Source organism: Vigna unguiculata, chromosome 2 (genome assembly GCF_037176805.1).
Source record: "Vigna unguiculata cultivar grain cowpea cultivar isolate G323 ecotype 2 chromosome 2, ASM3717680v1, whole genome shotgun sequence".
NCBI lineage: Eukaryota > Viridiplantae > Streptophyta > Magnoliopsida > Fabales > Fabaceae > Vigna > Vigna unguiculata.
The window spans coordinates 35,158,355-35,172,293 of record NC_140793.1 but is presented as its reverse complement, the minus strand read 5'-3'; the positions used below and the strand labels follow the sequence as shown (position 1 = coordinate 35,172,293).

The following is a 13,939-nucleotide window of genomic DNA, read 5'->3' as shown; positions in this document are numbered from 1 at the left end:
CTTTTTCTTAAATGCTACGGTTAGGTGCAATATTCTGATTTCATTTAATACTTAATCTAATTAGCTCACGTACCAAATTACTTTATGAGAAGAAAAAGATTATATAAATATAAATAAATTTGTAGTATTTTCATTTTATTTAATGATGGCTTTCAAAAGTGCCTTGAATCAACTAAGATTTTGTTTTCAATTACTCTTGTTCACTTTTTATAGTATCAATTAATGACCCTTAAAAATGTTTGTCGATATAATTAATACAAGTAAATGATATTAATTATATTGTTAAGTAAAGTAAGTATTAATTATTTTTCTTCATATTTGTATCCAGGAATGTAAACATAATTTATGACCTAGTCAGAATAATATAGGTAAATTATCTAAAAACTTCATGAGGGCTAAGTTATTTTGTTGATATTTTTTTTATGACAAGGATTAACATGTGTGTTGTTCTGTAAAATTTAATTTTTTTATAATCTAAACTTTTATATATCTCAGTTCTTAAATTTTAATGATAAATTAATATAATTATTTTTCATTTAATGATATTATTTATTTTTTATATGTTAAATAACATTTTATATTGAATTTGAGTTAGAATCAAATGATTAAATATTTCAATTGTTAACCTCAAATGTAATTTAATTTGTAAGAGAAAAAATTAATACAATTAAGTTAAAACATAGATCGAGGGATAACAATTTCTAAATTCATATTATTTAAGAAATAAAAATATATCTAACTTTTATGACGACAATAAATAGTAACATATTTTTTTAATAAATTAATTATTTAAATATTGAGTGGAATTAAGATAAAGATACATTATATGAACAGAGCTTGTGGACTGAATTGAATGGCAAGAGTCTCATCATTTAATTTAAAAAATTCAGTCCATTTTTAAAATTTGGATTTTTGGTTTAGAAAACGTATTTTAACTCATCATTCAGCAATTTGGTTTAAAATGTAAATTCAACTTATTTTTGGTCTCAGAGATAAATTGGTTTATTTATCTCTGAGAAGAATTTAATATTATAATACATGATTATATTCTTTACCCAAAAGCATCCATACAATTCCTGAATTTAAAAAATAAGAGAATAGTTCTATTCACAAATAATTTGTAATCCCTCAACTTATTTTTTGTTGTAAAAGCAATTTTTTATATTTTAAAATTATAAATTTTTATATATTAGAGATGAGACACACATTCCTATGTTTGGTTACTGTACACGTCATTCTTTCTATTTGATCCTTACTCATTTAATATTCAAATTGCTTTCGTAACTAACCCCTTATATTTTTCAACACCTAATTGTATAGAATAAAGAAAAATCACCCTATAAAATACACCTAATAAGAGAAAAAAAAAACTAATCACCAATATATAGAGAAAAGTAAATATCTATAATAATATATGATGAAATTTCTCATTTTTTATAGACACGCTATCTCTTTATTTCCGTATTTATTATATCTTTAAATAAAATTATTATAACTCTTGTAACAAAAATATCTTATATTTCAAGATTCCAATAATACCAGATAAAGGGGATCATTAAAAGAATGATTTTAAAGTAAGATGATATTAGGTATTATATTAACTCTAAATTTTAATTACGTTAATATTTTAAAATTTGTTAATCATTTATCATCACATTAAAATTTATTAAAAAATAAATATAAAAAATACAGAAATGTAGAACTAAACACTTCACAAAATTATTATTATCAACACAAAAACTCGCAATAAAGGATAATCACTTATGTTTAAAGGAAACAACAAACTGAAAACAAAAAAGAACGAAGATACAGATACGTTGAATAATAGCAAAATAAAAATAAATAAGAAAAACTATGATATCCAACAACAAAAGTAGTTAGAACATACTACTTTTGGAGAATCTATTTTATATATATATATATATATATATATATATATATATATATATATAATATTTAAAATGTGTATTATTTAAAATTACAATAAACATTCAATTTAACTCAACTAAATAAAATAGTATGATAGAAAGTACAAACACATATTTATATTATATTGTAAGTATAATAAGATCGTTTCTAAATTTAAAAGATCTCTTGTATTAACCACTGTAAAGAAAGATAATTAATCACATGTCTTTATAGTTTTTTATGATGATAAAGAAAATAGCAATCACAATTTTAAAAAAAATACTTATAATCAATATTGAAATAATTAAACTAAAATTATATAATATTTGAATAATTTATCAGATTAAAAAACTATTAAAATATATTTTATTACAACTTTTTATAGTTTTATAGGAGAATTGTTATTTTTTAAAGATTCCAAAAGAGGATGTGAGCAAACCATCATTTTTGTGTTTAGAGAAAATTTCTTTTTGGTTGGTTACATTTTTAGTGATTTGCATGTCTAAGAAAATGTACTTGCATATTGTTTTATAAGTGGAGATGATGAATCTTTGGTAATTGAGTCATGATAATACTTTTATTTTGATTATTAGGGTTTTATGGGCACAAGTTTTGAGTTTGATGTGCTAAACCGTGTGTTACTATATAACTTTGGAGAAGAAATTAAAAGAAATATGTGATTTGGAAGTTGAAAGTAGAAGGAATTTTATTATGCTGTGTAAAGGGTTACAAGAGAAGGACCCTTCATGGGTACTTGTTTGGATTTTGCATGAAAACATCATTTCTCACACACCCTACAATTATTGGACTTCATCTTTCCTTAATCATCTCAACTATCATTGTTCTACAACCTAATTCATTTACAACACTCAAATCTCATTTTTCTTTCTTCTAATCTCTCATCATTTTCGTTGAATAAAAGTGATATGTTAGAAAACTCACCACTACCATTTATCTTTAAATATAGGTTAAATCATTTTATTATCTCATTTTTTTAGAATGATTTCAAATTTAAAAATAATTTTAAATAAAATTCAATATAAATAAATATAAATAAATTTAATCTTGTTAAAAATATTAATTTTAATAAAAATATTTGTATAAAATTTATACAAAATTTAAATTTGGTTTCAATTTGAAAAAAATAAAATTATTAAATTAAAAGAATGAGATTGAATTAAGACAAAATAGAAATAAGGATATGTGATAACTTTTTAATGTTCATAACAAAAAAGACTTGATTTCATCCGATTTTTCAAAATCAAAACTAAATTGAAATTCATAAAAAAAGAAGAAGACCAATTTAATATTATTTTACAGGAATGAGAACGAATAATATGATTTAACCTTAAATACAATATCTCAAATAATTAAATAACTTAAACAACTTAACTAATAACTCGTTTAGTTAATTCACAGTAGCTCAAACAATTAAGAAAATTCCAAGGAAATGGGACTGTGTAATTTTGTTAGAAAATAGAATTCGTGTCGTGAGAAATAAATGAAATAGAAGTAAATGAAGTAGAAACTAACAAATTTGCAAATTTGTAAAAGCATTGAAGTTCAAATATTTTGTTACTTTTTATATAAAATTTAAATAAAAAAAATGCTCCTCTGTGCGTATCAAAACTTCAATTTTTTTCTCGACGCAAACCATACATTCAACAACAAACGAATCATAGAGACATACAACTAATGGTTTAAATAAGTTTTAATTTTTTTTAATTCTAAAATCTAAGTACTCGATGTTTTTAAATTCAGTTTTTCCAGAACCTAAAACAAGACCCACTCAACTATTTCTCACCTATTCATACTTCTATTTACATATCTTCTTATTCCATATAAAATTAGACGACTTATTTCCTCCCTACTTCTCGTGCATTTGCATTGTGAAAGAACCAAACATTCAACTTCTAATTTACTTTCTTTTATATGCCAGATAAAATTATGCTACCTATATCAACTTTTTCAAATCCCCCTCTTCATTGAAGACGGAAAAGAGGAGTCCTCCGTGCAATGAAATTATTAGATGCAACAAATGATGATAGTAAATGTGAGGTTGTAGTGCAGTAGGTACATTATCCACAAAAAAACACAATAACCGTTAGGTTAGGTTTTACAGAGAGAGTTTTACTGGAAAGATATAACACTAATGAAACTTGAGTCTAACCATGTAAGACATTAACATCACTTTTAACTCAAAATCTTAATGTAATAGGTTTATGAGTTTTTATCTTTATATAATACTCTATTTCTTATTTATAGTCAATGTGAAACTTAGACTCACACTTGATTCCTAACTCATAAAAACATTGAAAATCCATTCCAACAGAACATATATTTACGTTAGTCATTATTTATAATACGGCACAGGTTACCCAAGCTTGTCCAAACGACCAGAACCAGGGTAAGCCTTATGAGTGAAGTTTGCGTGTGATCTTTGCGTGGCCAACTTTGAGTCACCAGATTGAAATCCATGATGATGAAGCGAGTAGCTGTTAGAAGATGAAGTTGACCTCTGGTATTGGGTGGGTCTCTGCTTTGGAACACTCACAGATCTCACCTTTGCCATTGAGGATTCAGTGTATGCCATGTAACTCGGATAATCAGGTTCAGAATAACCACTTCCATGGCTCTTTGACCCATCACTCTTGGTAGGAGTAAAAGGGCTTCGTTTGGAGACACCATTTTTAGACGAGGAGGATAAAGTACGAGGACTGTTCTCACCACCACACCATGAGTTTTCCTCAACCTCGTTCCATTTTAGAGGGCTGTAACACTGACCTTCACCGACCAAACCATGGCTTCTACCCTTTGATGTCATGTGTGCTTTTCCAGAATCGTTTTCTAGAATCCTCACACATCTTTCTTCGTCCAGGCTAAAACCTCTTGACCACCATCTTCGTTCATGCCATGATTTCTCTTCATTAACATTCATCTGCATGCGGGACTTTGAACTGTTTCTCTACGATCATAAGTGTGTTTCCTCATTAACAAATAGATTTTAAGTTTAACTCAATTTTATAAAACCTATTTATAAATTAAAATTTACGTCGATTTATTGTAGACTAGTTTATCAACGTTAGACGTGAGATTTTTAACACAACAAATAATTTAGTCATGAATAGAAGGTGTAAATACCTTGAGTAATGATGGTGAGTGATCATATTTCATGCTCTCGGATCTGATGGGGCTTTCAGATTTGTCTGGTGATCCCTGTGAATGGAAGACATTCTAAGGTAACGTATTTGCATTGGGACAACATCATTAATTTAATTGAAAAATTTAGAATGTCATGTGGTTGATTATCCAATGAAAATGTTCGTAACAAATTTAAAGGCATTAAAACTAGAACAGAGAAAAAAGAGGATTGAAAATGGTTACATGGAGGTACGCAGTGGATGGGTTTGCATTCCGATAAGGTGAGTGCAAAATTTGGGCCCGCCCAGCACGGAATTGGGCCTGGGCCTGAATACGTAAGAGTGTTTGGACCCTTCGAAGCCATTCTGATGTTCGCTTTCTCTCAATCTCACCTCTCACTAACGCCTGTAGCTTCACCAATCCTTTTAACGCTCTAAGGGCTTTCCTTGCCTACAAAATTCAACGTCATTAAAACTATCATCATATTTTCATTAAACAACGTAACATTTATCATTATCTTTTTCCACAATTAAAAAATTCAAATCATGTTAATTTGTTTTAGAAAGAAGGGAAAAAATAAGACGAATAATTTATGAATTTCTGAATGAGAAGTAGCATTGACACTGTGTGAGCTGTAATGAAGTGAAAAGTATTAGTGAGCATTATTGAAGTATGTCTGGAGAGTAGTGTTATGGTGATGAATGGTATTAATACTGTCTTCATGAAATGGGACTTTAATGAGCTGAAAAAGTCGTCAGAGTCCACCCAAAAACAAATCAAAAACAAACCTATCTTATATTACAGGGTGGCGCTGCTCCTTTAGATTTGCATCAGTCCCCACAAACCCCGCAAAAAAAGCCAAAAGAATACCAAAATTCTTTTCCTTTCCTATAAAATCTTTTTCGAAAACTTATTGTAGTTTTATAAGATTGTTTTGATCCATTAACTGTTTTTTTTTTCTTCCTTCTGAAAATTACTTGATATGTTCTCACGGTGATATTTAAAGCAAAGAGGTGAGTGAATGAGAAGTAACACCAATCAATTTTATTATACACTTTACGTTGCTCTGCGTGTGTGAAGAGAGTGAAAAGCAAGATCACATTTAATGGTGAAAAGGGCAACACGAAGGTAAGAGAAACAGGCTTCAAGGGAAAAAGAGGGAGACGCTGACGCTGACGCACTTCGAAACAAACGCGTTAGTAGCTGTCACCGAACAGATTAATCAGTTTTAATTAATGTTCATTCAGAGAAAGAAATTACGTTTTGCAGCAAACAAGTTTTAAGCAGAAGCTCCTTCACAATAAGCCAAATCTGCAAACATAGGACGACACGATCTTCTTCCACGATCTTTCATATTTTTTTCCTTATTAAACTCAAACCTTCTTTCACCAACACCGCTTAAACATAAGGACAAACAAAAAGGAAACTTATTTAACTTGTTTGAAAATTGATAAAACACTTTACTTTACGTTGAAGACTCTCTTGGAGCAAACAAGTTAACCATAATAAACAAACACTGATTATGTTAAAACACCCTCATGCAAGATGGTACTCGCACTCGAATGTACATAAAAATTTTCGTTAATGGTCTACAGAAAATAATATAATGAATGATCATACGAACCAAAGAGCCTCGAAACGCGGCTTGAATCTTAACGGCTGCGGATTCTTCTCGGGTAAATCCTCCGACGACGGTGACGGCGGTGAGTGCTGGAAGGTTGGGATCAGCGCTTTCCGCGTGTACCGAGGAGTGGACGGGTGGTGCGTGGTGGTCGACGGCGGAATGGTCCTTTTCTCTGTAGGATTTGACGAAGCTCCACCGTCGTTTCTCCTTGGGAGCGGCGGCGGACGGCGAGTCTGGTCTTTTGAGAGCAAGAAGGGAGCGAAACCATTTGGATGCCTTACCCATGAAGTGGGTCTAATAGAGGAAAAGATTAACCTAATGGTTTGGGTTTTGAAGATGCGTTAGAAGTGAGTTTGTGAAAAAGAAAGAGAGAGTGAAGGTGGCTTTTTCTGTAAGCTGAAGAAATCAGACAGTAACATAGTAAGAACTCGTTCGGAGCGAACTAACATAATGCGTGTGCAATAAATAAATCCTTTTCTTTTTCTCTATTTTCTTTCACTCACCTTTTTATATAATGATTTCCGTAGACAACAAGTCTATTACACACACGTGTATTCAGGCAAAGAAAAAACATAAAATTAATGACTAGGAAATATGGCAAGGAAAAGCAATAAAAAATGTGAGTATATATCCTTGAAGTTTATAACAACAAAAAAAAAGAAAATTTATTTAACCATTCACTTTAATGGTGTAATAATGTCGTTAACCTAGGTAAAGGAAAACCCTGAAATAAAGATGATTTAGTTCAATTTTATTTTATTTATGAAAGTTCAATATAAAAATATTATATATATTAGCATTACATAATAATGGAGTATTACTTATAATAGTTAGAAGTTGAATTTTAAGTTTAACTCAATTCTATAAAATCAAAATTTAAGATGTAGTTTGCACCTTACTTATATATTATAAATAATTGTGTTATTTTTAGTCAATGTGGGATTTTCAACACATTTCCTCACACTGACTTATATTCATCTCGTGTGTGTGACTAGAAATGAATGAGTGGTCTGTTAGCGGCCCGATAAAGGATGAAATAGAATGTCTAAGAAAATTTTTTAAGATAGGCTCTAACCTGACTCTGATACCATATTAGTAGTGGACTTTAAGTCTAATTCAGTCCCACAAAACCGGCTTGTAAGGTCAGATTTGCATATCACTTATATGTTATAAAATAATTATCTTATCTCTAATCGATATGTGGAACTTCCAACAATAATTATAATTGAATGAGAATGAGGGTTCGTGATCCAAGCATATACACACCAAGTTATGTTAAGCAAGTTTGAATTTTCGTTGTGTTTATGTTTAACGTAAAAATTACACGTTTTAAGAGAATGAGTTCAAACACAATGTTGTTACTTTTATATTACGTTGAATCCAAAGTATTTCGAAATATGCACTATATTATTTTTCTAGTTCCTTCTCCACTATTTCACATTCAATTTTAAATAGAAGAAATTGATGGGAAATATTTTATTATCAAATTGTGTGAATTTGTTTTGTTTGATGAAAGTGGTGGTTGGAAATGTGGAGTCCAGAAGTGTGAATTGAAATGGTCAAACATGATGGTGACCAAATGCAGATATGAACCCTGTCTGTACCTTTTCACTTTGAGGAGAAGCTTCAAAATTGGACCAATCGGGTTACACAGTCAACGAATCTAACCTAACCGACACCTATATTCAACAGGCATAATATAGTATACTTATCTAAAAAAATATAAAAATATTACACATAATAAAATCATTTTTTCCAGAATTTTGCTAATAAAAAAATCAGAAGCTAATTTATAAAGATGTTAAAATCTTATAGAAATATTTCCTCATAATCATTGTAAATTTTACTATTAATAAAATACGCACAGTATAAAAGTGCCATTTGTATAACTAAACCCCACTGTATAGTAAGAGTGGCAATGCGAGTCAGTCCACCTCATTTAGGCTCGCTCTGTATAAGGCTCGCATACTGCGGGTCAGCCCGTCCTGTCCCGCACATTTTATGTAGGCCGCATACTTTGACCTGTCTCGCATATACGTTGGCTCGCTTTTTTTTTTTAATTTTTTAATTTTTTAATTTTTTATGATAAAACTTTCAATATTTAAAAATTGGGAAACATTAAGAAGTTCACAAAATTAAGTAAAGACTTTGGGGAATTAGATGATAAATTGATAATTCAACATTTTCATCATATTCATACTATGACATACACAATGTATTCTTTAAATTTTAGCACATTAAAAATTACATAATACTTGTCTTTTCCAGTTATACAAGAATTTGAAATATTAATGCAAAAGTCCATAAAAGAAGTAATTAATATACACAAGTGCAAGTTTTTTTTTTTTTTTAATTTTGTGCGGGCTTGCGGACCGACCCGCGCAGGCCGCGAGCTAGCCCGTGCGGGTCGCAGGCCTATGCTGGCCGAGCCCGCGCAGACCTGCGGACTCACTATCCTGATCCGTCCTGCGTTTTTTCTGCGGACCCGCGGACCAGACCCTAATTGTCATCCCTACTGTATAACAAGAAAATAGAAACGATAATAATTCCTTGGTGAATCATTTATTATTCACTCTAATTCTTGTTTATTTATTTTTAAATTTGACAATTACATTTTCACTCTAGTATTTGTGGATTTTTTTAATTTTTATTAAATTAAACAAATTTTCACTCTAGTATTTCACTGTAATAGCAAGTGCATCCTTAGATAAATCACACCAAGGAATTCCTAACAAAAATGGCCCCCATTTGTAAAAAAAAAGAAGGAATATAAAGTACAATTTTTTAAGTATAAATTGAGAAGATGTTTATTATACAAATGTGGAAAAAAAAGAGTCAATCATCATTGATTTAAAAAATGAAATATTAAAACTTTAAAAGATAACATTATGTGATTCTTTAAAATGGTCCCGCTCATTAATTTTTATTTTTAATTTACGGTTGTATTGGTGATGTTTATTTTATTTTATTTTTTTTCATCACACAGAGAAGTGGTTTTGGAGTATGCATAACTATATTTTCGACTTATTTAAAAATTTCTTTAAAATAAGAAACCACTTATCATATTATATATTATATATTTTTCAAAAATTTAATTGAATCCGTCATTAAAGTAGTCAAAACATTAGCTATAGTTAAACTGTATTAAAATTTTAAAAAAGCAGATAAATTATAATAATTAAATAATATATAAATATAATATCATAAATTGTAATATTAAAAATATAAATTATAAATTTAATAACTAATTTTTTTTAATAAATATAAATATTTATTAATAAATAATTTTAATTTTATATGTAAAATTAAAACATTACATATTTTAATTTAAATTTTGGTAAATTCTTTTTCGATTGTTCTCTCCTTAAAGAAAATAGTAAGAACAAATTAAAGATACTATGTTGATAATAGTATTTAATTATCATGATATTTATATTTAAAACTAAAACATAATATAATAAATTTTTATTTTATTATAAAATTGTTACCTATCGTAAGGATAACTTACATAGAAAATTTTGTATCATAAATTATTATAAAATAGATTTTAATTTTAATTTTATTTTATTATAAAATTATATAGCTACCGTTATAATAAATTATTATAAAATAGATTTCAATAAATATATACTCGTGTAACAATCACTTTTACACCTGTTATTGAAATGTGAGAACCACTATTGTTTTTCTTTTTTTTATTCTAGTTAAGCATGTTTGCTTAGGCTTTGGTCGCTTGAGAATATATAGATTTAAGAAAGAATGTAAAGATAAAATTGTATAAATAAATATGTGTATTTTTTTTAATTAATTTAGAGGGAAAGATTAGTAAATTTAGGGATAAATTTTGAAAAAAAATTAGTGAGTGATTTCGGTAGTAATTGATGTGATATATTAAAAAAAATTATAATAAATAAAATATAAAAATGACCAAACTACCCCTTTAAAAAAATAATTTTTAAATAAATAAAAATATTAAATTTTAGTAATATTTTAATTATTATATACATATATTATATATAACAATATATAAAGAGAATATCATCTTTTGTGTTCATATTTCGTTATTCTAATTTTACTCTTAATTATTATTTCAAAAACTAATTATTTTATAAATAATTTACTTTTAATCATTAGTCTAAAATCTCTTTTGTAGGCCACATTTGTTTTAAAAACCTTTCTTATGTTTATATTTTTGTTCTAATTTTACATTTAACAACCATTTTAAAAATTCATTATATATCCTTCATTGAACTAAACTGAACCGGAACCAAATTTAATTGAATTGAATCGAACCGGACCAGACCGAACTGAACTGAACTAAACCAAACTGAATTGGACCGGACCTAATCGAACCACATTGAACCGTACTAAACCGAACTGAATCGAACCGCACTGAACCAAAAAAAATCGCACTGAATTGAACCGAACCAGACCGAATCAAACCGCATTGAATCGAACCGGACCAGACCAGACCGAACCGGACCGAACCAAACCAAACCAAACTAAACTGAACTGAACCAAACTTAACTGAAATACTCTTTAGTTGTGATGATTTTAAAACACCTTAAAAGAAGGAGAAAATTTAAAGGAAAATTTTACACTTTCATAATTAATTAATATAGAGCAAAAGGAGAGTCGCTTTGTAATGTGCGCAAAAAATGTCATATACCCAAAAGTTTTTTCAGCACCAACACCACAATCGTAAGGTCCATCTTAAACAATTGAAACACAATGTTTTTTCCCAAATTAAATATAGCAAGTGTATAAACAATAACATAAACAAACTGTATATTTTCAATAAAAAAAAATCCAAAGGACAAGCTTGAATTTGTTTGTATTCACCTTTCACCCAAATAACAATTTTGTCAAAGTGGAGAACATAGAGTTCTGAAATTGGTAAAAGCTTAAATATTTAAGAAAAATATTATAAGACGATGAAAAAGAAAAGTGAAATGGGAGCAGTGAAGCATTAAGTATGAAAAAAATGAGAAGAATGCAAAAGACATATAAGAGAAGGATAAAATGTTAGTTAGAGTCAATGTTCAAAATAAGACATATCATTTGGGTAGAATGTGAGGTGTTAGAATTGTAGTGAAGGTGGTAAGGTGGGACGACGAGAGCAAGGCGACATGACCTTATATAATAGTGACGGGGATGAGAAGCTCTTGATATATGTCTCAATGGTGGTGATTGAATTAAAAGGTGGAATGTGCGCGGTGTTTAAGATAAGAGGCTAATGAAGAAAAATGAGAAAATAAAATACATAATTGAATTAGTAAGCAGTTAACCGATAGAAGTTCAATTTTTTAAAAATAAACAGTAAAATAATATGGTTTAATTTTTATTACTTTAATATTTAATATTTATTAAAAATAGTTTTTTTTTTTACTTTAATATTGTACATATAATTATAGTTAAGTTTAGTTAGATTAATTTTATTCATCTATAACAATATATAAAGAGGATATCCTCTTATGTGTCCATATTTCGTTATTCCAATTTTACCCTTAATTATTATTTTAAAAACTAATTATTTTATAAATAGTTTATTTTAACCGTTAGTCTAAAAATCTCTTTTGACTGCAACAGTTATTTTAAAACTCTCTTATGTTCATATTTTATTTTCTTATTTTACATTTAACAACTATTTTAAAAATTCATTAAAAATCCTTTATTGAACTGAACTGAACCGAACCGGACCAAACTGAACCAAACTGAATCGGATCGGACCGATTCGAACAACACTGAACCGAATTGAACCATAATAAACCGAACTGAACCGCATTAAACCAAAATGAACCAGACCATACCGAACCGAAACGAACAAAACCAAACCGGACCGGACCGGACCGAATCAAACCGCACTGAACCGGACACACTACACCGAACCGGACCAGACCGGACCGAACCAAACCAAAGCAACCTGAATCGAACCAAATTGAACTGAAGTACTCTTTAGTTGTTCTGAATTTTAAAACAATTTCAAAAAAAGGAGAAAATTTAAAGCAAAATTTTACACATTCATAATTAATTAATATAGAGCAAAAGGATAGTCGCTTTGTAATGTGCGCAAAAAATGTCATACCCAAAAGTTTTTTCAGCACCAACACTACAATCGTAAGGTCCCTCTTAAACAATTGAAACACAATGTTTTTTCCCAAATTAAATATAGCAATTGTATAAACAATAAGATAAACAAACTGTATACTTTCAATAAAAAAAAATCCAAAGCACAAGCTTGAATTTGTTTGTATTCACCTTTCACACAAATAACGATTTTGTCAAAGTGGAGAACATAGAATTTTGAAATTGATAAAAGCCTAAATATTTAAGAAAAATATTATAAGACGATGAAAAAGAAAAGTGAGATGGGAGCAGTGAAGCATTAAGTATGAAAAAATGAGAAGAATGCAAAAGACATATAAGAGAAGGATAAAATGTTAGTTAGAGTCAAGGTTCCAAATAAGACATATCATTTGGGCGGAATGTGAGGTGTTAAAATTGTAGTGAAGGTGGTAAGGTGGGACTACGAGAGTAAGGCGACATGGGCCTTATATAGTAGTGACGGGGATGAGAAGCTCATGATATATGTCTCAATGGTGGTGATTGAATTAAAAGGTGGAGTGTGCGTGGTGTTTAAGATAAGAGGCCAATGAAGAAAAATGAGAAAATAAAATACATAATTCAATTAATGAGCAGTTAACCGATAGAAGTTGAATTTTTTAAAAATGAACAGTAAAATAATACGGTTTAATTTTTATTACTTTAATATTTAATTTTTATTAAAAATAGTTTTTTTTTACTTTAATATTGTACAAATAATTATAGTTCAGTTTAGTTAGATTAATTTTATTCATCTATAACAATATATAAAGATGATATCCTCTTTTGTGTCCATATTTCGTTATTTCAATTTTACCATTAATTATTATTTTAAAAACTAATTATTTTATAAATAGTTTATTTTAACCGTTAGTCTAAAAATCTCTTTTGTCTGTAACAGTTGTTTTAAAACTCTCTTATGTTCATGTTTTATTTTCTAATTTTACATTTAACAACTATTTTAAAAATTCATTAAAAATCCTTTATTGAACTGAACTGAACCGAACCTGACCAAATTGAACCGGATTGGACCGATTCGAACAACACTGAACCGAATTGAACCGTAATAAACCGAACCGAACCACATTGAACCAAAATGAACCAGACCAGACCGAACCAAACCAAACCAAACTGACTGGATCGAATCAAACCGCACTGAATCGG

The 13,939-nt window shown here is 28.7% G+C and overlaps 1 protein-coding gene across 1 annotated transcript; it reads right to left on the bottom strand.

The window, feature by feature from the left end:
• Positions 1 to 3,950: 3,950 nt before the first annotated feature.
• On the bottom strand, positions 3,951 to 7,139 carry LOC114173204 (protein IQ-DOMAIN 22-like). The gene is made up of 4 exons (XM_028057461.2): positions 6,674 to 7,139; positions 5,293 to 5,499; positions 5,050 to 5,124; positions 3,951 to 4,873 (listed from the first exon to the last, which is right to left on the bottom strand). Exons 1-4 carry the CDS (start codon positions 6,956 to 6,958, stop codon positions 4,283 to 4,285), a joined length of 1,158 nt encoding a protein of 385 aa, XP_027913262.1. The 5' UTR covers positions 6,959 to 7,139; the 3' UTR covers positions 3,951 to 4,282.
• Positions 7,140 to 13,939: the final 6,800 nt, after the last annotated feature.

Bases quoted from the DNA above. Each gene is read 5' to 3' on its own strand.
- LOC114173204 (XM_028057461.2), bottom strand. From the start codon at position 6,958: ATGGGTAAGGCATCCAAATGGTTTCGCTCCCTTCTTGCTCTCAAAAGA. The intron at 5,125-5,292 runs GTAACCATTTTC...TTCCATTCACAG, and splicing joins CATCCACTGCGTACCTCCAT to GGATCACCAGACAAATCTGA. The intron at 4,874-5,049 runs GTATTTACACCT...TTATGATCGTAG, and splicing joins ACTCACCATCATTACTCAAG to AGAAACAGTTCAAAGTCCCG.